Source organism: Pituophis catenifer, unplaced genomic scaffold (genome assembly GCF_029215685.1).
Source record: "Pituophis catenifer annectens isolate HBS135680 unplaced genomic scaffold, rPitCat1.0.hap2 SCAF_4, whole genome shotgun sequence".
In the NCBI taxonomy this organism is placed as follows: domain Eukaryota; kingdom Metazoa; phylum Chordata; class Lepidosauria; order Squamata; family Colubridae; genus Pituophis; species Pituophis catenifer.
In genome coordinates, this window is record NW_027256884.1 from 131,631,171 (window position 1) to 131,655,172 (window position 24,002).

At 51.1% G+C, this 24,002-nt stretch overlaps 5 protein-coding genes across 5 annotated transcripts; 3 read left to right on the forward strand and 2 right to left on the reverse strand.

Annotated features, from left to right (window-relative positions):
• Positions 1-2,053: 2,053 nt before the first annotated feature.
• On the reverse strand, positions 2,054-3,004 carry LOC139316855 (olfactory receptor 51B6-like). The gene has a single exon (XM_070943694.1). The coding sequence runs from the start codon at positions 3,002-3,004 to the stop codon at positions 2,054-2,056; it is 951 nt and encodes a 316-aa protein (XP_070799795.1).
• A 3,774-nt stretch (positions 3,005-6,778) lies between these two features.
• LOC139316374 (olfactory receptor 52P1-like) lies at positions 6,779-7,741 on the reverse strand. Its single transcript, XM_070943065.1, has one exon. The coding sequence runs from the start codon at positions 7,739-7,741 to the stop codon at positions 6,779-6,781; it is 963 nt and encodes a 320-aa protein (XP_070799166.1).
• A 6,699-nt stretch (positions 7,742-14,440) lies between these two features.
• Positions 14,441-15,394, forward strand: LOC139316375 (olfactory receptor 52B2-like). Its single transcript, XM_070943066.1, has one exon. The coding sequence runs from the start codon at positions 14,441-14,443 to the stop codon at positions 15,392-15,394; it is 954 nt and encodes a 317-aa protein (XP_070799167.1).
• A 2,809-nt stretch (positions 15,395-18,203) lies between these two features.
• Positions 18,204-19,762, forward strand: LOC139317231 (ubiquilin-1-like). Its single transcript, XM_070944235.1, has one exon. It carries the CDS (start codon positions 18,233-18,235, stop codon positions 19,739-19,741), a length of 1,509 nt encoding a protein of 502 aa, XP_070800336.1. The 5' UTR covers positions 18,204-18,232; the 3' UTR covers positions 19,742-19,762.
• Positions 19,763-22,410: 2,648 nt separating this feature from the next.
• On the forward strand, positions 22,411-23,766 carry LOC139317183 (ubiquilin-1-like). The gene has a single exon (XM_070944154.1). The coding sequence runs from the start codon at positions 22,411-22,413 to the stop codon at positions 23,764-23,766; it is 1,356 nt and encodes a 451-aa protein (XP_070800255.1).
• Positions 23,767-24,002: the final 236 nt, after the last annotated feature.

The following is a 24,002-nucleotide window of genomic DNA, read 5'->3' on the forward strand; positions in this document are numbered from 1 at the left end:
TGTGGGAAGCTGGTAGAAAGTTGCCTGCTGTGACGGCCAGGGGATTAGATGAAGAGAAAAGGATCTGCTTCGGTCTCTTGCTTGCCAGTCCTCTCAAGCTTTGTGAGAAATACTTGCAGGATCAAGCAGGGCTATTCTTACCTTGCTAGTTGTATTGAGTTCTGCTTAGCAATGATAAAAAGTAAATTTATTTGCAAATAAAATTGGAAAGTAAGAAAGGGGACCTTGCCTCCATCATATTATGAAGCCTACCTAACTGTTACTCTTCAACCAAGAATTCCTTTTTTGGAGGATGGAGGGATATCACAGAGGGATGGGAAGCTTTGAGCAAATTGGGAGATGATACCAGAGCAACTCTGAAGGGCCAGTTTGCATGAAACACACAGTTGACTGCCACCGGCTTCCTGCAAACTATACATATAGGTCAAGGATCTCCAAACTTGGCAACTTTAAGCCTTGTGGATTTCAACTCCCAGAATTCCTAGGCCAACATGGTCTTAGAGTTGCCAAGTTTGAAGACCTCTGGTATATGCGAATACAAGAAGCGAGGGGTTTTTTTGTGCTGTAGCGCCAACGTGTACCAGGGTGGTGGTAGAGAGTTACCTTGCCTAGTGGCTATTTCACTTTTGGACTCATGGAAATTTGTGCCATGTGTGCCCTTGCTCTTCTGACACAAGCGAGTGACAGGTGAGAAAATTTGATTACCGGCCCTGATTTTTCTGGGGGAGGGAAGCAGCAAACTTCACAAAACAAGAAATCAGAGCCTGACAGCCTAGATTTTCCTTAGTGTGAAGGCTGAATTCTCTCCACTGTCCAGTTGCAAAATACCAGTTTTTGCTGCAAAGCTCAACAGAACAAATACAATTTTTTGCATTTAGCAGCCAGAATGCTCAATAGCAAAGCTTTATTTTCTGAAATACATGTGCATAGGGCACTCTTTATAATCTTACATTATAACTCACAGACTTCAATATCTAGAAGAAGATTATATTCAGTTCAGAAAATTTGATTGCAAACTTTAGTACGTTGCGGTCTTTTCAAAATTGACGTCCTCTCCATAGGGGAATTGATGGTGCATTTATGGAAATATGACAAGCAACAAAAGAATAATCTCTGCAGGTTGCAACCAAAGCATGGAGGCATATCTGGAGAATGACACAGTGCTTGACACGGTGCCAATCTACATTACAATACCAAAAAGAGGAGAGTTGATAGAGTGTGCATATTATCGTTTAATATCTTTGATTTCACATACTAATAAAATAATGCTTAGGGTCATTCAACGCAGACTAGAGCGTGACATTAGAAAATATATGTTCAGGATGGTTTTTGAAAATGCTGAAGAACATGAAACACGATGGCAGAGGTAGGTAGGATAACTGAGAAAGGAAAAATTATCAAAAAGATATCAATATGTTACATTCAGAGTAACAGAATAACAGAGTTGGAAGGGCCCTTGGAGATCTTCTAGCCCACCCCCTGCTGAAGCAGGAGATCCTATACCATTTCAGACAAATGCTTGTCCAATCTCTTCTTAAAACCTCCAGTGATGGAGCACCCACAACTTCTGAAGACAACTTCTACTCCACTGATTCATTGTTCTCACTTTCAGGAAGTTTCTTAGTTCTAAGTTGCTTCTCTCCTTGATTAGTTTCCATCCGTTGCTTCTTATTCTGCCCTCAAGTGCTCTGGAGAATAGGTTGACCCCTACTTCTTTGTGGCAGCCCCTGAGATATTGGAAGACTGCTATCATGTCTCCCCCAGCAGTATTCTGCCACAAAGAAGAAGGGGTTAAAAGGCCTCTGATTTTGTTGATCGTCTCAAGCTGTGGAATATATTTAAAAATGAAGATCCTAGAATATCTCACTGTTCTTGTGCAAAACCTATTCAAAGATGGTGGTACTGAACCCTTGGAAGGTTGGTGAGACAGGGTCTTTCTAGTCATTGCTTGGCCATCTAATAAGGAAAGACCTGGCCTGCAGGAGACAAAGAAAATGAAGGTGACTGACATTGTCTTTCTGTGTAGAGATTAAGTCCTCTGTCCTCCCTTTGGCTACATCTTCCAGAGGTTTCTGAGCATTTGGAGGAGCCGTCCAGAGATCTCCTTGGTTTTCATGCTATAAATGATGGGATTCATAAATGGTGGGAAGAGGATGTAGACATTGCCCATGAGGACATAGACAAAGGGAGGCGCATGCTGCCCAAACCGGTGTATGATGGACAGTCCAAGTGCAGGGACACAGAAGACCAGGACAGCACAGAGGTGGGAGACACAGGTGCTCAGGGCCTTGAGGGGGCTGCCGCCACTGGACACCATGTCCAGGACTGCCTTCAGGATCAGGCCGTAAGACAGGAGAATGAAGAGGAGGTCGGAGCCCATGCTGAGGAAGATCAGGATCAGGACATACCAGTTGTTGAAAGTGGTGTCACTGCAAGCCCAGCGAATCAGATCCTGGTGCAGACAGTAGGAGTGGGACAGCGTAGGGTCTTTGCAGTAGGGGAACTTTGCAAGGAAATAGAAGGCAGGCAGTAAGGAAAGGGTGCTCCTCAGAAAGAGGGCAAGTCCAATTTGCATGACTCTGGTGGTGGTCAGCAGCTCAGAGTACCTCAGAGGGTACCTGATAGCCACGAAGCGGTCCATCGCCATGGCAAAGAGCACAGCTGGCTCCATGAGGGAAAAGGAGTGGAGGAAGAAGGCTTGAGCAATGCAGGCCTGGCTGCCAATCTGCCTTAGGCGGAACCAGAGGACTCCCAGCACGGTGGGCATGGTGATGACACAGAGGCACAAGTCGGTGGCAGCCAGCATGGCCAAGAACTGATACATGGGCCGATGCAGGCTTGGCTCTGACCAGATGATGTAGAGAATGGAGCAGTTGCCCAGCACGGCAACCAAGTAGACACAGAAGATGGTGATGCCAATCCAGCCGTAAGCTGTCTCCAGGCCAGGAAAGCCACCCAGGGCAAACACTGCCGTGCTGACATTGGTGAGGGTAGCTGATGCCATGGTGAGTACAGCATGTGCCTGCTGGTGCCCTAATGCCCTTCCTTCTCTGTGCCCCAGGTGGTCCAAGCTTTGCCTTCCCTCACCTACCTGCCCTTGAGAGCTTCGTGCCTCCGTGTTCACCTTTCAAGATGGAAGGAAATCAGCATCTCTGTAAAAGGCTGAATTATCACACAACCTTCTTGAGATTGTCCTCCACAGAAGAACCGAGTGAACTCTGCAGCTCTTGAATATCATGCTGATGATCTCCCCTGATTCCTCCTTGAGCCAGGAGGTTGTCCCAGAAGCATCACCTCTTCCTGATTTTTAACTGGTGGGAAGTTGTCTATTTCAGTGCATCAAGGCAAGTTTTCTTCAAGAGAGCCTTGTCTCTTCTCCAAACCAGGCAATCAAGAAGTGGTGCATGAGAGACTAGAAGGGACAATGCAATTTTTTCCCCTTCTTCTTTGGACGAGATTTATTCCTAGTGATGGTTGTAACCTGAGTTGCTGAAAGTCCTTATAAAAGGAGATGGTGGTTGAGGTGAGGCATCTGGGATTCTTCAGCCAGGAGCAGAGGGGAATCCATGGAGACTGAGAGATGTGTCTCGACTCTCTGGGTTACCACAAACATCTCCCAGCCCTGAACCTCAGCTCAGGTGCCTCATGCAGTCTCCCAGGTGAAGGAAGTGCCAGGAAAGAGTGCTGGAGTCCCATAATGGGAACATACAATGGATTGCTGTGTCATCCAGGCTGTCTACTGTTGGCCTCACTAAGCTGTTGCTGGAGCACTTCCCTCACTCCCTCCTTCCTTAGTCATATATAGTTTTGGGGTGTCAGTTGTAACTTTGAACAATTGTGAAGTGGCCTTAAAGGTGGGAGAAGCCCTGCCATTTTCCTGTGCGTCCCCTGCCCTTGGGATGACCTTCCCCCAGAGGGCCACCCTGTGCCCATTTTACGGACTGTCCATAAACAATTAAAACTTAGTTGTTCTCCTTGCCTTGGCATAGGAAGGGTGGGACGGGGTTGAGTCCCTGTGCTTTAGTGTGTGTGTGAGTGAGAGAGAGAGGGGGGGGCAGGAATATGATATGGAGGTGATCTTCTAGTCATCTGTATTATTCTTTTATTTATGATGTGCTACACGTCTTCTGATCTCAAGGATGCAGTCAACAGTCATTCTAGAGCCCAGAAAGATGAATTCCTTTACTGTTTCAATTTTGATTGCTGGGCCTGATTTTTCTGTGGGGAGGGAAGCAGCAAACTTCACAAAACAAAAAAATCACAGCCAAACATCTGATTATTGATTCAAATGAGGTGGGGTGAGGTGGTGGCTTGAACATAGTAGAGGAGGTCTGTGCTCCAGGGTTCAAGTCCCAGCACCGCATGATGGGATGAGCCCCCAGTACTTATTATTTATTTATTTATTTATTATTTATTTATTTATTTATTATTTAGACTTATATGCCGCCCTATCTCCGAAAGGACTCAGGGTGGCTCACAACAATAAAACACACAAAGTTCAATTTTTTAAAAATACCCAATAAAACTATAAAAACCATTAAAATCCCCTCTAAAACCTCTTCAGTCCAAGCCGGCCAAGCGGAATAGCCATGTTTTAAGGCCACGGCGGAAAGAGCGAAGGTCAGGGGCCACCCAGAGCCCCAGGGGGAGCTGATTCCACAGGGTAGGTGCGCCCACAGAGAAGGCCCACTCCCTAGGGGTTGCCAGCCGACATTGTCTGGCCGATGGCACCCCAAGGAGGCCCTCCCTGTGGGAACGCACCGGGCGATGGGGAGCAGTCGCTGGCCGCAGATGGTCCGCCAAATACCCTGGGCCTAAGCCATGTAGGGCTTTATAGGTGATTACCAGCACCTTGAATCTCACCCGGAGGGCAACTGGTAGCCAATGCAGGTCCCGCAGGAGGGATGTAACATGAGAGTGTTGGGACACTCCCATCACTACCCGCGCGGCTGCATTCTGCACCAGCTGAAGCCTCCGAGTGGTCTTCAGGGGCAGCCCCATGTAGAGAGCATTGCAGTAGTCGATCCGGGAGGTGACGAGCACATGAGTGACTGTGCGTAGGGCATCACAGTCCAGGTAGGGGCGCAACTGGTGCACCAGATGAATCTGGGCAAATGCCCCCCTGGTCACGGTCGTAACATGATCTTCCAGAGTCAGCCGTGAATCCAGGAGGACGCCTAAGTTGCGCGCCCTGTCAACAGGGGGCAACACCTCACCTCCTATAACCAGCAATGGAATATTCCCTTGGAACCGAGATGCCGGTATCCACAGCCATTCCGTCTTGGCAGGGTTGAGCTGAAGCCTGTTCCTCCCCATCCAGAGCCGCACCGCTTCCAGGCACCGGGACATCACGTCGAGGGCATCACTGGGCTGATTCGAGGTGGATATAAAAAGTTGGGTATCATCTTGCCTCAGCTTCAGCCAACCTAGCAGTTTGAAAGCATGTTACAGCAAGTAGATAAATAAGTACCATGTGGTGGGAAAATAGTAGTGTTTCATGCAGTACAGTGAATCCAGCTGGTGATGAACCTTCTCCAAGTTGGTGGGGGGAAAAGCCTCAGATGAGGCTGCCGAATGCCGTTAGCATATTCTGAATGCCAGTTCGTCCCCTGTGGTGCCCAGTGGTCAGAGCAGAAGCACGAACCGGACGGATTACGAGGCAGCCAAACAACTACTCTGTATTAACCCTGGAGACTCTCCTGGCTAATGTATCATTGCCATATGCTAAATAAATAAATATTGGTTCAAATTGCACTGGGCAAAATGAATGCAGAGGTGGGCTGGAGAATAATAGGACAATGCCCAGTTTTCAATTAGGTGCTAACATGAAGGTGTAGATGATACCAAACTTAAAACTGTTTCAGTAAAATGGTGGAACCCCCCCCCCCAAAAGAAAAGATCTGCATGCATTCTTTTAGTCTATCCTTCCTTCCTTTAGAGTTACTCGCTTTCATTGGAGGCAGAAGAATTCAGGATCGTAAGCAGTGATGAGGTTTCCAGGGGACACAAAGCAGACACAGAATCTCTGTCAACCTACACAAGCTTTATTATTCACAATTTCTTTAGCATCACATTCTCTTGCCCTGCCACACCCAGGCCCAGGGGTTGTCCGAGAGGGGCATCTTCTGTAGATGACAGTTATGTCCATGGATTGGGGTCTTGTCCTCTTATCCTTTGCCAAAACCATCCCTCATATATTCCTTTTCAGGTCACCTCAGCTTTTCAGTGAGAATTGCTGGGTTAATTGTGACTTACTGAATGGCAGTTAACAGTTAACTTATTACTGGTTGTTGTTCGGTGATCATTGCCTGTTCTTGATGGACGTTTTCTTCTCCACGGCAGTTCTGATCTTTGGGAGCTGGGAGGACCTCGTCCAGAGGCTCCCTTGGTTTTGCTGTATTGGACCTGCCTAGTTCCTTCTGAGTGAGCCTCTCACAAGCTCATCACAAGCAGGATTTGAGCACAAATGCATGTAGCCACTCTGCCCATCTGCATCTTTTCTCAACTTCTATTCATCTCTTTCTCCCAAGATCTTATTTCTGGCATAAGCCATCAAGGTGAATGGAGAAAATGAAGTTCTAACTCTGGTGATTATACATTTTGGCACCCTTGGCAGCCAAAGCAGTTTCGCCAACTATTACTTGCATGCTTTAGTGACCCTCTAGATAAGAGCCATGAGTCCACCTTATATCTGAGGCACCAGGGCAGCCTACAAACACTGGATCCCCAACCAAGCAGCTAAGATGAGAAGAGGGAGAAGGAGATTTGGGGAGCAAATTCAGACAGATCTGGATTGGACAATGACCTTGTGTGAGAGGAACACTCTAATGATCTGTTCCCGAATCTCCTTGGTTCTCACTCCATATATAATGGGATTTAACATAGGAGGAACCAGAAGGTAAAGGTTGGCCAGCAGGATATGAACATGGGGAGCCACGTTGTGCCCAAAGCGGTAGGTGAAAAACGAGAAGAGTGCTGGGCTGTATGATATTGTGATGACACAGAGGTGGGAACCACAAGTGCCGAAGGCCTTGAACCTGGCCTCACTGGAGGAAAGGCATAGCACTGCACGGACAATGAAGAAGTAAGAGAGGCCAATGCCTAGAAGGTCCCCCCCAATGACAATCAAGGCCACACTTAACCCATAAACACTGTTGATTCTGGTGTCTCCACAGGCCAACTTCACTACAGCCATGTGCTCACAGTAGGTGTGGTGGATAACATTTGTCTGACAGAAGGACAGTCTTTTGATCAGGAAAGGACATGGGCACATCAGTAGGGTCCCCCTGACAACAGCTGCTACCTCCATCTTGGCAGCTAGGGAGCCGGTGAAGAAAGAATTGTATCTGAGAGGGAAGCAGATGGCCACGTAACGATCTATGGCCATGGCCAACAGCACCGCTGACTCCATCATACACAAAGCATGGATGAAGAACATCTGGGTCAAACAGGTATTAAACTGGATCTCCCCAGCCTGGAACCAGAAGAGGGAAAGCATCTTGGGCAATGTAGAGGTAGTGGCTGCTAAGTCAATAGTGGAAAGCATGCAGAGGAAGTAGTACATGGGCCTGTGGAGGGCTGGTTCTGATACTATGACTAATAAAATGATAGAATTCCCAGCAATGATGATCACATAGCCAGTGCACACTGCCACTGAGAACCACAGGTGGTATGCCTCCAGCCCTGGGATGCCTTGCAACACAAAAATAAAGGACCAGGAGTATGTCAGATTGCCCATCATTCAGATCATGTAAGATGCACCCATCACTTTGGCCACCAGCTTCACTGAAGATCATAGCACCTGTCAATTAGAACAGAGAAAGAGACGGACGATGAAGTTGGTCATTGGGACCAGAGGTTTAGTCTTCCAAGCTTTCAGACTTGCATTGGAGCCCATCCGTGGGGAACTTCTCTCCCTCCAGGATGTATGCACTGAGCGATGTGTAGTGTTTATGTGGTGCCTGGTTGTGGGTGGCTTTTACTTGAGAAAGTAAGCTGTTGGATGAGGAAGCTTAGAGCTGCAGGAAACCAAGAATCTTTGTAGCTCAGGATTGAAATGAGGGTGCTCTCTGAGCTTGGTTATTTTCTTGCAGATGTTTCATTATCAAACTAGGTAACATTATCCAGTGCTAGGAAGATGTGGGGTTTGCAGAGTGAGGAGAAGGAGAAGGAGAAGGAGAAGGAGAAGGAGAAGGAAAAGGAGAAGGAGGAGAACAGTGAGGTCCTTGATGCTCTCTGAGCTTAGTTGTTTTCTTGAAGAGGTTTCATTACCCACACTAGCTAACATCATCAGTTGTAATCTATCACTGAAAACAAGCAACAAGCCTGCAAGAAAGCTACCAAGCCCAGAGAGCACCAAGGGCCCTTCTGCAGGAAACCTTCTCAGTCTCAGCCTCCGAGGATACCATGCAAATCTTGTTCTAGGGCTAGGCTAAACTATGGACTGCTGGTCCTGTAAAAAAAATCCTCTCCAGCAGAAGCTTGGAAGAGCTTCAAAGGAAGTGGGCAGCTCTGGTCTCACAGTGGCAGCCATGTGCTTTGGGAGGGGTGGGGATTAAAGGGGCAACTTTAGAAGTGAATAATAGAATAACTGAATTGGAAGGGACCTTGGAGGTCTCCTAGTCCAACCCCTGCTCAAGCAGGAAGCCCTATGCCATTCCAGACAAATGGTTGTCCTCCAGTGATGGAACAGCTACAACCTCTGAAGCCGTTCCACTGGTAGATTGTTCTCACTGTTTGGAAGTTTCTCCTCAATTCCAGGTTGCTTCTCTCCTTGATTAGTTTCCATCCTCTGTTTCTTGTCCTGCCTTCAGGTGCTTTGGAGAACAGGTAGTCCCCCTCTTCTCTATGGCAGCCCCTCGACTACTGGAACAGTGCGATCATGTCTCCCCTAGTCCTTCTTTTCATTAAACCAGACATACCCAATTCCTGCAACCATTCTCATATATTTTAGCCTCCAATCCCCTGAAAAAGCAGATAAATGTTGGCTACCAATTTAGAAACTGAACCAGGAAGCCAACTATGTTAGCTAACAGGATGCTTGAATTTCTGCATCTCTTGGGCTTGAACACTCACCAGGCAGAGACAGCTTTGTGGGGTCCTTTAGAGTGGGGTGTCATGCATCCTCCAGGTCCCTCTTGTGTAGCACAAGTGTTGCACCTTCCATGAGAAAGAATTCTTTATTGTCTTGAACAGACCAAGCGAAATCCTTGCCTGGAATTCAAGCTCTGCCCTTTTCTGGTTCCTTGTTGCTTTTTTAAGTCTTCCACTCTGGGAGAAATGGAAGAGCTCTCCCTGCAGTATTTGCCAGCCCTGAAGTCGGCCCAGTGAGGGCAGGAGCCTCCGCAGACTGGCACGGAGGGAACAGTTGGGCACATGGGTGGACTGGAAGCCATCTCCTCAGGCACCACATGGATCCAGACTTTTTCCGTTAGTCCCTGGAGGTGTGATTGCAAAACACTGGCAAACTAGCGTTCCTTTGGCTCCATTGAATTTTAAAGGAAAGGAATTTGGTCGGGACAAGGAAACCCCCCCCTTCTCTGGGTTACGTTCTCAGGTTTTGGAAACCGAGTGGAATGGAATGGAATGGAATAGAAGAATAGAATAGAATAGAATAGAATAGAACAGAACAGAACAGAACAGAACAGAACAGAACAGAACAGAACAGAACAGAACAGAATAGAATAGCATAGCATAGCATAGCATAGCATAGCATAGCATAGCATAGCATAGCATAGCATAGCATAGCATAGCATAGCATAGCATAGCATAGAATAGAATTTTTTATTGGCCAAGTGTGTTTGGGCACACAAGGAATTTGTCTTGAGGCATATGCTCTCAGTGTACATACAAGCAGCAAGTGATAAATCATTACCATAACCATAAAGAGTGGTGGTGCAGCGGTCTAAAGTGCTGTTAAGTAGCACTTAGTTGCCAGCTGCCTGCAATTACTGCGAGTTCAAATCTCACCAGGCTCAAGGTTGACTCAGCCTTCCATCTTTTCGAGGTAGGCAAAATGAGGACCCGGATTGTGGGGGCAATAAGCTGACTTTGTATAAAAAAAGAACACCGCTTGGGGGGTGGGGGCAAAAGCCCTACTAAGCAGGTATATACAAAAGTATGAAGGCTATTGCTTAACGCATTGTAAGCCACCCTGAGTCTCCGGAGAAGGGTGGCATATAAATCAAATCAATCAATCAATCAATCAATCAATCAATCAATAAAATACAATCATCATAAATCATAAGATAACTTTCTATAACAACGAACCTATCTACTGTAATTAGCAAAACCCAAAGTCAAAGTTTCATTTTTTTCTGCCCAAAGTCCAAAAGTGGTTTCCAAGTAGACACAAAAGTAATTGTGTTCTTTTCTTTAATCAAAGTAGCCAATTTAGCCATCTCTGCTAACTCCATCAATTTTTGCAGCCCTTCATCCATTGTGGGAATTAGAGTAGCCTTCCATTCTTGTACATGGAGTATTTCTGATGCTGTCAGCATATGCAACTTTAAAGTTCCAGATTTTTTTCAAGTTCTTTATCCATTAAGCCCAAAAGAAAAGGGTTTTTTTCCAGAGCCTTTTCCAAGGCATCTATCACGATCGGTTCTACCCTTGCTTGCCTTTGACGCAGTTGTTCTATCTCTATTTGCAGGTCTTTGTATTATGTTCTTTCTTTTCTCTTCTGCTGTCTCCAGGTATTGCCACGTCCACTATTCAGACTTTGTTTTGGTTTTTTTGGTTCTTTTCATTGGCAGATGTTAAGTCTGGGGTATTATGTGGTAGGTGCCTGTGTTATTATTATCAAATTTATTTGCCATCCATCTTGCAGTTTGAGCAACTCTGAATTTAACTTCCAACATGGATTCCATGAAATAAGAGAACATCTCAAGTGCTTCTCAAGTGGCCAAAGCTTCTGTTTTGCTTTTGTAGCTGAAGCAGCCGTGGCCTTCAGTCGCTGCACCGTGAAACCTTCACGGAAAGCAAAGGGAGGAGCCGCCGCAATCATCAGAACAGGATGTCTAAGGGCGCCTGTGACTCTCCTTCTCCAGGGGCCCTTCTGTGACCTCGTTTCTCCCCATCCGTGACCACAGGGTTGTCCCCAGGGTTGCTTATGAAGTTATCATGCTCAACATCTGGAAGGCTTGATCATGCCTCTCTTGACTTCTGGAGTTAACAGAGTTCGGAATGTCCTCTGTTACATTCAACCCCATCTGTGAAGCTTCTATCTTCATTGGTCAGATATGAGATGGGTGGGAAATAAATGTCATCTTCATCCTCAGCATCCTGCTTGATGTCTCAGCTTCTCCATCTTTGCCAACCAATTTGGTGCAGACAGCAGCCTCCACCTTACAGAAGTGAATATTTGCAGCTCAGGGTTGAACTGAATAGTCTGTCTCTCCCTCTCCCTCTGAGGGGCCCCTGATTCTCTCTGAGCTGGGTGGTTTTCTTGCAGGTGTTTCATGGCCCAACTAGGGAACATCATCAGTGCTGATGAGAGTTTGGGTAATAAAATGTCTGCAGGAAAACCAGCCAGTTCAGAGAGCACCAAGGATCCCACTGTCTTACGGTTTATTGGTTGGAACATCCCAGGTTATTTTATTAATTGATTTTTTGATATGCTACCTATCTCACCATCAAGCAACACTGTTGAGTTGTGTATGTTAACCTGCGCTTAGAGTTTAGGGTGCTCTGAGCCCAGTTTCTTAGTCTTTTCCAGGCAGAGCACAGGTAAAACGCAACCGAGTGCTTTGGGATGGGGGTGTGGGTGTTTCCTTGGCTCTGCTTTTGACCTCTTCTACCCATTGACCAGGCTCTTTGCCACAAGGGCCTGGAAGCTCTTCTCCTTATTTCCCTTCCCTTCAGCATCTTCTCTGCCCAAAGCTTTTCTTCCTTCCTTTTCAACCTCTTGTTAGCTGCTCTGCAGATAGGAAGCGGAGCCAATATTTTAGGATACAATAAAACTTAGCCAGCCAGCCGGGAAGCAGCGCAGCCCTGGTTAATGGTTAACGGTCCCCGGGGGCTCTGGGCGGAGGCGGGGTGGGTTCCCAGGCGGGGAGGCGGCGGGCAATAATAGCGGCTCCCTTCCCGAGGTGGCCGGAGCCTTCCCGAGGAGCTGCCCCGAGTGCAAACGCACGGAGCACGGAGGCGCCTCGAAGCCACCGGTGAGCCGACCCGGCCGGGGACCCCGCCCGCCTCACCTGTCCGCCGACCGGGCGCCCGGGATCGGGCAGGCAGCTCCCCCGGTCACACCCGAGGGGCGGCGGCGCTCCGGCAACGGAGCCTTGACCTGGAGCGGGCCCGGGGAGGGCTCCCTTTGCCCGGGTGGGGTGGAAGCCCCGCAGCGTCCGGCGGCGCCCCATATGAGACCCCCGGGCGGCGGAGCTTTGTGCAGACGGGATGGCGCCGGACTCGGGTCTTGAGCCTGGCCGGAGGGTTGGGGGAGGCGCGATCCTTTCGGTGAGCAGAGATCCGCGCCGGCTGCGCGGTCACTGGACGGCTTTTCAGCTGCCTCGGACGGGGATCCGGCCAAGAAGGAGCGGGCAGCGGGCTTGGAGGGAAGGGAAGGGAGCACGGAAAGGGGCTTTTGGCTGCCGCTGGAGGACCCTCTGTCGTCCAGCGGGGATCCAGAGTCGGTTGACATCCCGAGTTGGCCTCCAGCAGCAGGGAGACGTTGCAGGCGGCGGGTGGGCAGCCTTTGGCTCTCTGTCACCCTTACCGGGTCAGGGAAGGGGCTAAGACTGCATTCCCACAATCTGCAGCTCAACTAAGCCAAGGGGGGGGGGGGAGAAAGATGTAATGAGTTTACTTTGGCAGAGCCTCTTAATTCTGGGAGGGGGGCGTTTCCCAAATGGGTCTGGAACAGCCTGGGGCGACCCCCTAACGACCTGGTTAATCATTTCTGAATCTTGCAGAGTGAAATTCCTACCCGCTCAGCCTTTCTGCCTTCCAGCGGGTAGGATGGGCTTCCCTCACTGCACATTGCACGATGCCAGCTGCTTCTTAGCAGGTTGAGGTGGGGTCTGGCTTAGCTCCTTGCAAGGTGCAGAGAGCAGGAGGGTCAGGGGTGCATTTTTAGAGAAGCAACAGCCACAACCTCCCACCGGCCAATACGCTTCTCGCAGAGAGGGCGTCCTCAGGGTGCCGTCGGTCAGGCAATGTCGGCTGGCGGCCCCCAGGGGAGAGCCTTCTCTGTGGGGGCACCCGCCCTGTGGAACGAGCTGCCTCCTGGAATACCATTGATCCCGGACCTCTGTACCTTCCCTAAAGCCCTCAAGACGTTTTTATTCCACCAAGCCAGCCTAGCCTAAATGGTTCTTAATTGGGATTTTAAATTTTATGGATTTGGGGGTTTTAAATTGGGAAGCTAATGATTTAATTCTTTTTTAATTATCTTAACTTTTGTATTTGTATGTTTTTTTAATTTTGGCTGTTCACCGCCCTGAGTCCCCTCTGGGAGAAGGGCGGTATACAAATTAAATAAATAAATAAATAAATATATAAACAGTCACAGCCATTTCCACCATCTCCTGACTACAGGGTGCAGGAAAGCCACAGCGGAAGCCAAGAGATTCAGCCGGACGGACACCCAGTTGCTGCCAGGAGAAGAAAGAGGGAAGGTGGCACCCAGGCGCTTGGGAAAGGCAGCCCCAGAGGGAGCCCAGGCCAGCAAGCGGGGTCCTCCGGTGTGCGCTGAAGGCGGGGGAGCCAGCCAGGAAGGGTGGAGCAGGAGCTGTCCGCAGGTAGGAGAAAGCAGTGCAATAGGGGGACTGAGGCTGGGTGGGCAGGGAGGGAGGGGAAGAGGTGGGTGAGACGTCTCCTTGGCGAGTCCACCGGGCCTCTAAGAGGTCAGCTGCGGCTCTGAGCCAAAGGAGGTTGATGCGCCCACCAGTGGGGGTCCAGGACAGGGTCTGGATTGGGCCCTTCCCGGAGGAGAGCTCCGTTCCACAACCCTGAGAAAGGGAATCAGAGAAGCAGCTGAAGGGAGAACCCAGACTGAAACGTGAAACTGAAGAGGTGGAGAACTTGGAGACGCTTCTGCTCCAGACCATGTGAGGAGGTCATCTATCCTCCCTTTCCTCCTCCTCCTCCTCCTCCTCCTCCTGTTCTTCTCACCAGTCCTGGCTGGGGGTCCTCTTGCTCAGAACTTCTTGAGATGCCAATAAAGGAGAATATTTGTAGCTCAGGGTTGAAATGAGGGGTCCTTGGTGGTGTCTAAGCTTGCTTGTTTTCTTACCCTAACTAGGTCACATCATCAGTGCTAGTCAAGAGGCTATTTGCTGTCCTTAGGGTCATGAGATGTCTGCAAGAAAAAAAGCAAGCTTCGAGAGCACCAAGGACCACTCACTTCCTGAGATGGTTGGCCAAGAGGGCTGATGCTGGGATTCTCGTTTTGTCTTCCCTGTCCAGGAGCCAGGATCCCATTGGACAAAGCTGCCCCCACATGGCTGCCCTTAACGACAGCAGCTTTGACCCCATAACCTTCATCCTGACGGGAATCCCGGGCATGGAGGAATCTCACATCTGGATCTCTGTCCCCTTCTGCCTGATGTATGTGGTGGCCCTGACAGGGAATGCCTTTCTCCTCTTTCTCATCGCCACAGAGCGCAGCCTCCACCAGCCCATGTACCTCTTCTTGGCCATGCTGGCAGTAGCTGACCTCATGCTGTCCACCTCCACGGTGCCGGAGATGCTGGCCATCTTCTGGTTTGGATCCAGGAAGATTTCATTTGATGCCTGCATTGCCCAGATGTTCTTCACCCACTTCAGCTTTATCGCAGAGTCCACCATTCTCCTGGCCATGGCCTTTGACCGTTATGTCGCTGTTTGTGACCCACTGCGCTACATGACCATTCTCACGCCTTCCGCAATAGGCAAGGTGGCCATCGCCGCCACCGTCAGGGGTCTGGCAATTATGTTTCCCCCCATCTTCCTCCTGAAGAGGCTGCCCTACTGTGGCCACAGCACAATGCCACACACCTATTGCGAGCACATGGGCATTGCCCGCCTGGCTTGTGGGGACATCACCGTCAACATCTGGTACGGCTTCACAACTACCCTCCTGTCCTCTGGCGTTGACGTGGTGCTGATCGCTGCCTCCTACGCCTTGATCCTCCGAGCTGTCTTCCAGCTGCCCTGCAAGGAAGCCCGGCGCAAAGCTCTCCGCACCTGTGGCTCCCACATCTCGGTCATCCTCATGTTCTACATGCCAGCCTTCTTCTCCTTCCTCACCCATCGCTTTGGCCACAACATCCCTAGTTGGATCCATATCTTGTTGGCCGACCTCTACGTGATCGTGCCGCCCATGCTCAACCCCATTGTCTACGGAGTCCGAACAAAGCCAATCCGGGAGAGGGTCATCCATGTGCTCTCACAGATGGGGAGGACCTGCTTCTAAGCCCCGAACAAACTCTAATGGAGGACTTGGGTTGAAGGTTGCTACAGGATGAGAGCTGCCTCCTTCTTAGGGGAAGGAGATGGACCCCCAGGTCAGAGGAAGCAAGAATTCTTGTGAGGTGGTTACTCTTCTGTCTCTTCTCCCCTGGGGAAAACGCCTTCTTCCTTGGTCAATGTGGCTACAGATCTATTCAAGCTGCCCCCTCCTTGCCTGTCCTTCCCTGGTGAGGAGCCTTTTCCCTGGAGTCAGAAGGAGTATTGCGGTCAGCTGCCCTTCTTCTGTGCCGCTTGTGGGCTCTCCGGATCTCTCTGATTGGCCTCTCTGAGACCCAGAGTGCTGGACAAGTGGGGCCCTGTTCAATCCAGGGTTCTTCTGGACTCTTCCACAACTGGTGCTTCTTTGGCTGCCAGGGGGTGAGGGTAGATGGGTACCCCGTCTGGTCTCCTCCTTGAAGCTGTCCCTGGAGAGGATTTGGATGGGCTGGGCCTTTTTGCCTCCGCCCCATTGGGTGGTCTTTTCTTGAAAGCATTTGGGGAGGGGGCTGGGCACATCCTAAACTCTGGTGATGGGCTCCTGCCCTGGGTTGCTCAGCCAACAGAGGTTTTGTCTTGCATGAAAGTGGGGGCTGCTGGACTGATGTGAGCACAAAAATTTGCTCACCCCTCCCCCAGAACCACAAGGGGGAAGTAGGTGAATTGGGGCCCACCATGAGAATGCCAGAGACTCCCTTGTTTTGCCCCAGGCCAACCTCTGTGCCCAACTGGCTCACGTCCCCGTGTCCTGCTTCAGATGGACATTCAGTAACACATTTTGCGGGAGAGGCTGGGGAAAGAGCAGAGGGAGGGGCTGAGAAAGCCGGACTCTCTCCTGGGGGGAGATGCTGCCCAAACCTCGTCCTTGGGGAGCCTCCAAGTCACCTCCTGTGACAGAGAAGAGGGGATCAACTCATTCTCCAGAGCACCTGAGGGCAGGACAAAAAGCAATAGGTGGAAAATCATTAAAAAGAGATCCAGACTGGAATTTAAGGAGGAATTTCCTGACAACGGAACAGCTTCCCTCCCGGGGTTGGGGGTGCTTCAACACTGCAAATTTTCAGAAATAGACTGGACAACCATTTGACTGGGATGGTCTAAGGTCCCTGATTGAGCAGGGGGTTGGAGCAGAAGACCTCCAGGGTCTCTTCCAGCCCCAGGATTCTACGTTCTATGGCACCTGCCTGCTGAGGCTGGGTCAGGGGGTGCTAGCTGCTTCCTGTGCCAGCAGTCGGCTGAGGCCTGGGCTGGGGGATGTAACCCTAACCCTAACCCTTGGCAATGTTTGGCCTAGATTGCACAGCTGGGCACTGCCAGAGCTGGCACGAAGGCCTCTGCCTGGAGGAAAGCCCACAGCAGAGGCACGAGAGCTTTGGGGGCTGAAGCCGAGGAAGTCCCTGGGTGGCTGTTGGGAGAATTTAAATCGCATTTGCCAGGCAGCTTCCAGGCGTATGTCTTGTCAGCAACACCCAGGACCAGTAAAGGAGGACAACTGGGCTCCTTTCAGCCACAAGCGAAAAAGAACTTTTAGCCCAGGAGGCGAGAACTTTCTGGATCTGCTTGTTTCTGGCTGGGGGTCCTGCCAGCCAGAGATAGTGGGGGACGGTGTTGGACTCCAGCATATCTAGATCACTCAATCAGAATATATCTGGAAGGGACCTTGGAGGTCTTCTAGTCCAACCCCCTGCTCAAATAGGAGACCCTATACAATTTGAGACAAATGGCTGTCCAGTCTCTTCTTAAAAACCTCCAGTGTTGGAGCAGCCACAACTTCTGGAGGCCAGCAGTTCCCCTGGTTAATTGTCCTCCCTGTCAGGAAAGTTCAGTTCTAGGTTGCTTTTCTCCTTGATCAGTTTCCAACCACTGATTCTTGTCCTGCCTTCTGGTCCTTTGGAGAATAAGTTGATCCCCTCTTCTCTGCGGCAGCCCCTCAAATACTGGAAGGCTGCCATCATGTCCTCCCAGTCCTTCTTTTCTCTAGACTGGCCATCCCCAATTCCTGCAACCGTTCTTCATGTGCTTTAGTCTCCAGGCCCTTGATCGTCCTAGTTCGTGTTCTCTGCGCTTTTCCCCAAAGCCTCAATGTCTTTTGTGTGATGTGACCAAAACGGGATGCAGCATTCCAGGTGTGGCCTCACGAAGGCTTTATAAAGCTTAGAAGGCCCCATGCTGGAGAGAGCTGAGGGGTTTGGCCGCCGCGGCATCAGTTGTCACTCCAACTTCAGCAAGGGGCTCTTGCTTGAGGACATTGTTAATGGGGGGGGTGAACTGTGGGGCTCTTTAGTGAAGGGAGGGAGGCCAGACTGCTGGCGGTTGAGGGGAAACTTCCATAGTTGTGCACTGCATTGAGCTTGTGACCGTTCCACTCCATTTCCTGCCCAGCGCCAGTTGTGGGAAGAAGCTGCAGGACGTGCAACTGTTGAGTTGTCTTCTGAGGCAAGGAACTTTGTGCTGGGATGCCACCTGTGGCTTGCATAGGTTGGCCCTGGGAGAGGTCCCTGCCCACAGAACTGCCCCCTGGACAGCCTAGAAGGCTGTCCTCAACAATGACATCACAGACAACGGATTCTGCATCAGAAGGTTGGCGTGGTGCATCTGTGGGTGGGTGGGAGGCACAGGTAGAAGAGGAGAACTCTAGCTTGCATGTGGGCAGAGTGAGGAAGCCGGGCAGGGGCACTTTGGGCTGGGATGAGCAGCGCACTCTGACTCTGACCAGCCACAGCCGAGGGAGATCTCTTGGCCCTGCTTGCTACCCGCTTGGCCTTCATTCTTTTCCCAGAAGAGAGAAGCAAAACTTGGGGGCATTATGGTTGAAAGCCAGATCATTCCAGGAGTTGATTTCAGATCCACCAAAGAGCCACAAGTTGTCCGGATAATTGTGAAGACGCCCTGGCAGAAGGAAGAGTTTTTGGTCCACAAGGACATGCTGGTGAGGGAATTCAAGGAGCATGTAGCCCGGCACTTGTCCTCTTCTCCTTCCCAAATCGTGCTGGTCTACACTGGAAGGATCTTAAAAGACCACAAGTCCCTCGCCCAGCATGGGATCCACCTGGACAGCAACGCTGCCGTCTACGTCGTCGTCCGATCCCAACAAGCGTGTCCACCCCAGCAGGTGCCCACCCTTCCAGCTGACCTGGGACCAGACCCCAAAGCCCCCAGGAATGGCACTTTCACGAGTGATGGTTTGCGGGAGCTGACGGCCAGTCTGGGCCTGAACACGGCCAATTTCACAGAATTCCAGAACCAGCTGATGTCCAACCCTGACCTGATGCTGCAGCTTCTAGAGAACCCCTTCATCCAGAGCAAACTCTCGAGCCCCGACCTGATGAAGAAGCTGGCCACCAAGAGCCCTCAGATACGGCAGGTGATTCAGAGGGCCCCCGAGATCAGCCACGTCTTCAGCTCTCCTGAAGGCATGAGGTTGTTGTTGGAGCTGGCCAGGAACCCGGCGGCTGTGCGGGAAATCATTAAATCCCCACCCCAGGCTCAGCCGTGTCCCGGGAGTGTCCCCAGTGGAGACGGCAACACGGCCTTGCAGGATGTGCTGACCAAGGTGCAGGGCCTGCTGCAGAAGGCCCTCCCTAAGAGATCGGCCCCCACCGTCTGGTCGGGAGCTCTGGGAGGCCACCAGCCCTCCTTTGATCAGAGCGAGAAGTCTGGGTGGGTCAGGCAGCAGCTGCCTTCCCCCAAACTCTGGCCCCCAAGGGCTAGTGGCCAGAACGTTGGCATGGCTGCTGGCAATGACCACAGCAGAGGGGAAAGTGGTAACTTGCGAGGGGAGACGGGCCAGCTGGCCTCCGCAGCGGTGAAGACCCTGTTCCACCAGATCATCAAGCACCTCATGCAGAGCATGGCGAGCAGCCCCTCCAGAAACCCCACCGGTCAGGGTCTCAGCTCAGACGTGGTGGGCAAAGCTGCCCAGAGGTACATGGCTGGATCCAGAAGCTCCCGGGAGCAGATTCTGGCACTCTTGCAGCAGATTCAAAACACAGATCTCCTTCTGGCAAGCTGGAGCCCTAAAGAGATCCGGGGGCTGATGGAAATTCAGCAGAGATTGCAGGCCTTGGCGACCGATGAGCCGGTGGCAGAGAGATGCGGCCGATCAGAGCGTCCTGCCCGGAGATCGTATTCCATCACCTCTCTCTGTGATATTGTCCCCCCACCTGGCCCAGGGGATGAGGAGGACTTCTCTGCTCCTGAGATCTGGCGGAGCCTGGCGGCGGATGACTTCTTCTGCAGCCCCCCACTCAGTGTCTGCCTGCGGGGCTGCTCGACACAACAACCCCCTTCGAAGCAGCAGACATACAAGCTCTGAAGTGCCGGGGCTGAGCCCTTGGCAGAGTGGATGGGGCCCTTCCGGGGCAGCTTCTGGGCGGATGCTAGAGCTTCATAAAGGAATGGATTTCATGGTTTCTGATTAAAAGCTTTAAATCTTTCACCACGTCTCCTGTTGCCTGTGGTTGGGCTCTGCCCTGGGCCTCTAGTCCTTAAGGTTGAAGTCACTTCTTGGGAAGGGGGTCAAAACCTCTAACAACATTCGGGGAGTTTGGCCCTTTTTCCTAAGAAGAGAAATCTGGGGCTGGGCTGGCAACCTTCCATGGGGGATGCAACCACCTCATCTTCTTCCATGCTCCCATCTCTTGCAATGAGTCCCTGGAAACCACTGCAGGAGTCATCCCAAGGGGGCTTTTCCAAAAGGCACCTGTGCTTTCTGGATTGTTTTCCTTTAAAATGTTTAGCTTCTCATCCATTTCTTCGGTTCTGAAGACGCTTCTTGGTTGATAAGCGAAACGTTTTCAAGCAAAAAAAAAAAGCCCAAGAAAGTCCAGTTGCCTTTTGGAAAAGCCCCCTTGGGACAACCATGGCCTGGACGACTGAGAATCTCCATGGACACTGCAATGGTCTGCACTGGTGGCCACTGGTTTGGTGATGGATGCTCAGAGCACCATTTCACCTGTCCAAAGGCCTTTGATTTCCTCATGGTGAGGAACAGTCTTGACATAGTGGCCACAGATGTGGTGGAGGATCATAACTGCACCCGGTCCACAGGAGACCATTGTCATGGTAGACATCCCAGTCCTGCCGAGGGCCTCCATGGCCATTTGGCCCAGGGGCTGCTTGGCTCGACTGGCTCATAGTTGGGAGGCCCATGAGGAGGAAGAGCGAGAGGACAACATCTACTTGAGGCTGGCAACAGCATCTTGCAGGCCCCGGATGGCTCCAGCTGGTTTATAGTGTGTTCCACACACACAGTTGCAGAAGCATCCATCAACCCATGTAAAACCCCACAGTGGCATGAATGGAGTTGGACCACTGCCAACAGAGGGGGGGGGAGGTTCCTTAGCCACTTTATTTCATTCTGTCTCTCCTGTTTGACGGTGGACAGATGAAACCGAAGGATTTGTGCAGACCCCACTTGGCAAAGCCTCCGAGGACCCCTGGGTGGGCCAAGTCCTTCTGCTCCCCACAGCTGAGCAAGTCCATCCAAGAGAGCTCTTTCCAAGTTCAGAGATAAAAATCCCCCTTTTAGATAGCTGGACACAGCAATCTTGAGGTTGTGTAAAGCTGGTGGCTAAGCTCACATAATAACACACTAGATTTAAGATTTAATATCCAGCATGTTGTGAGGGAGTCATAAGTCATAACATGGTTGACCTACTTGGGCTTAGCAAAGTACTGTATGTATCAAAGAGTAGTTAAGCACCATTTGTTTATTTAATCGTTCATTCATTCATTCATTCATTCATTCATTCATTCATTCATTCATTCCATTTCTATAGCTGTCCAACTCAACCAAGTGACTCTGGGAGGCTATAGAATGATATGGCTTCAGATTACTTGCAGGAACTACTAGAAAAGGGAATAAAAACTAAACTGCCAATATTGTGACATGCCAATTTCCAGTGCCTGTGGAGCACCATACATAATTCTGGTGGCATGCTTGGAAGAGGCTGGAAGAAGGCAGAACAACCCAAATAGCCATAGCAATAGCACTTAGACTTACCTTGTTTCCCCAAAAATAAGACATTCCCTGATAATAAGCCCAATCGGGCTTTTGAGCGCATGCTGAAATAAGCCTCCCCCCTGAAAATAAGCCCTCCCCAAAAATATTTAAATGCAGAGCTGGAAATCAGGTAAGACGGCAAGAGGAGCCGCATCTTGCTCCATGCACCTCAAAATAATAAGACCTCCGCGAAAATAAGGCCAAGCATTTATTTCGGGGTTCAAAAAAATATAAGACAGGGTCTTATTTTCAGGGAAACACGGTATACGCCACTCTTGGAGTGGTTTACAGAGTCAGTCTCTTGCCCTCAACAATCTGGGTCCTCATTTTACCAACCTCAGAAGGATGGAAAGCTGTGTCAACCTTGAGCCAGTCAGTACTGAACTCCTGACTGTGAGCAGAGTCAGCCTAAAATGCTGCATTCTAAGCATCGCTCTAAGGTTCCTGCCTCTGGGAAGCCTATCATCCAGCCTATTATGGGATGGCAGATCTGGGCAACCAGTTGTATTCTAGCTTCTGGAGAGATAAAGGATACCCTCCACAACCTCGAGAACCCCCCCCCCCCATTTCCTGCACCCTCCAACCCAAGAAGTGGCTCCTTGCAGAGCAGAAGAAGGTGAGGCGGCCTTGCCTGAGGGAAGAGGGCTTGGCCTTGCAAATCAGCTCAGGGCCCCAGACCGGCTCCTGAGTGCTCTTTTGACCAGCTTGGCCATGGGGTGACATTGGGTGATGTCACAGTGACGCCCCCACCTGGCTGGGATAATGGAGGGAGCAGCTCCTTGGCTCAGCAAGAAGGAGGGAAGGAAACTAAGAGGAGGGGGAGAAACAGAGGCCTGGGAGGGGCTCTTGACACCCACCCATGCTTTGCTTTCAGGGTGTCGGTTCTCCTCCCATCCGAGAAAGTCCATCCATCTTGGAGACTTGACACCAACACATTCCTTTTGTTCAGCAAGGTGAGAGATCTCTGGCGTGTTTCTTCTATGCAGGCCCCTTCTCCTCCTCTTCCTCCTCTGTGCACCATGGAGACCATGAACAGGCACCAAGAAGGCGGCCCCCATGCCTGCCCCGGCCTGGCCTCCAACCCCAACTTTATCTGTGTCACTGCGAAATCTCCCAAGGGCAGCGCCCAGTTTGCGCTGCCTCAGGAAACGACCATCCGGCAGTTCAAGGAGGAACTTTCGAAGCACTTCAAGTGTGAGACACACCAGTTGGTGTTGGTCTTCTTCGGGAGGATCTTGAAGGACCAGCGCACCCTCCAGCAGTGCGGGATCAGTGATGGGATGACTGTCCACCTGGTCATCCGATCCCTGAAGAGTGGCCCAGAAGACTCTACTCAGTCGTCCTACATGCCCAGGACCTCAAGCTGCGCCCTGGCACCAATCTCCCAGGGTTCTTGGGGGGCCCTGGAGTGGCACCAGATGCCAACCTCAGAGATGGTTGTTCAGAAGGTACGGCAGCTGATCTTGGCCAACCCAGAGATCCAGCAGCTGTCTCAGCAGTTCCCTGCCATCTGCCACATCCTGAACAACATGGGCATCATGCGGGTGATCTTGGACAAGATGAGAGAAATTATGGACCTCGCAAAGAACCCTGACGTGGAACAGGACCTGAAGAATCCAGAGTCACTCCTGATTAGTGTTCAGAGCAACACTCCCGGTGGAGACAACCCCTTGAGGCAACTCAACAGTGAGGTTCAGGAGCCAGGGCTGAATGCAGGCCAGGACCCCCTTGCCACCCCTAGCCCTTATGTCACCCTGGCCAGGAGCCCTTGTCCAGAACACAAGGCCAGGGGTGGAGAGGGAGGAGGTTCCCAGTGCTCCGACTCTTTCCCCATCTCCAACAGCTACGGGAGGTTTTGCACCAACAACTCGAGCAACGAAGAAAGTGGCCTCTTCAGCAGTCTTCCTGGTCCTCTCGGGTCTTCCCTGCCCAGCCTTGGGCCCAACTCTGGGGCAGGAGCAGGTAACGTAGGGGGGATCCAGGCCCTGATTGTAAACCTCTGCAACGCCTACACCCAGCGCGTGATGCTCTCCCTCATGCAGAACGCGCTGCTGGCCTCTGAAGGGATGCAGGCCGCCCGCCAGGACCACGTCCAGCAGCAGCTGCAAAACTTCTATCGGCAGATGCAGAGGCCAGAGATGGTGGCGGCCTTGTCCAACCCCAAGGCCATCCAGGCCTGGGTGCAGATGGAGCAGGGCCTGCAGATGCTAATGGAGGAAGCCCCAGTGCTCATCCCCTGGTTCTTGCTGCGCTTGAAGGGGCTGGGGCACACGTCTGCGATGGGAGCCATGGCCACCGGCTCTCCCTCGGAAGAAGAACCGGCTGCTTTGGAGTAGAGGCATGACGCCTCCTCTCTTGGGTGGGCCTCACATCTTCTCCCAGGAAGGAAGGGGCTGCGCCAACTCCAAGGTCAGATTGGCAGCCCAGGGTACAAGTTGGAGAGGCACCATTCCCACACAGCTGGCCTGCTGGGAACCAGAAGAAGCAGTTCCAGGAAGTCAGAGGGAAACCAGGAGATCTCCTCTGCGCTGGGGGTGACATTCCTACCACATGTTCTTCAACATCCGCTCCA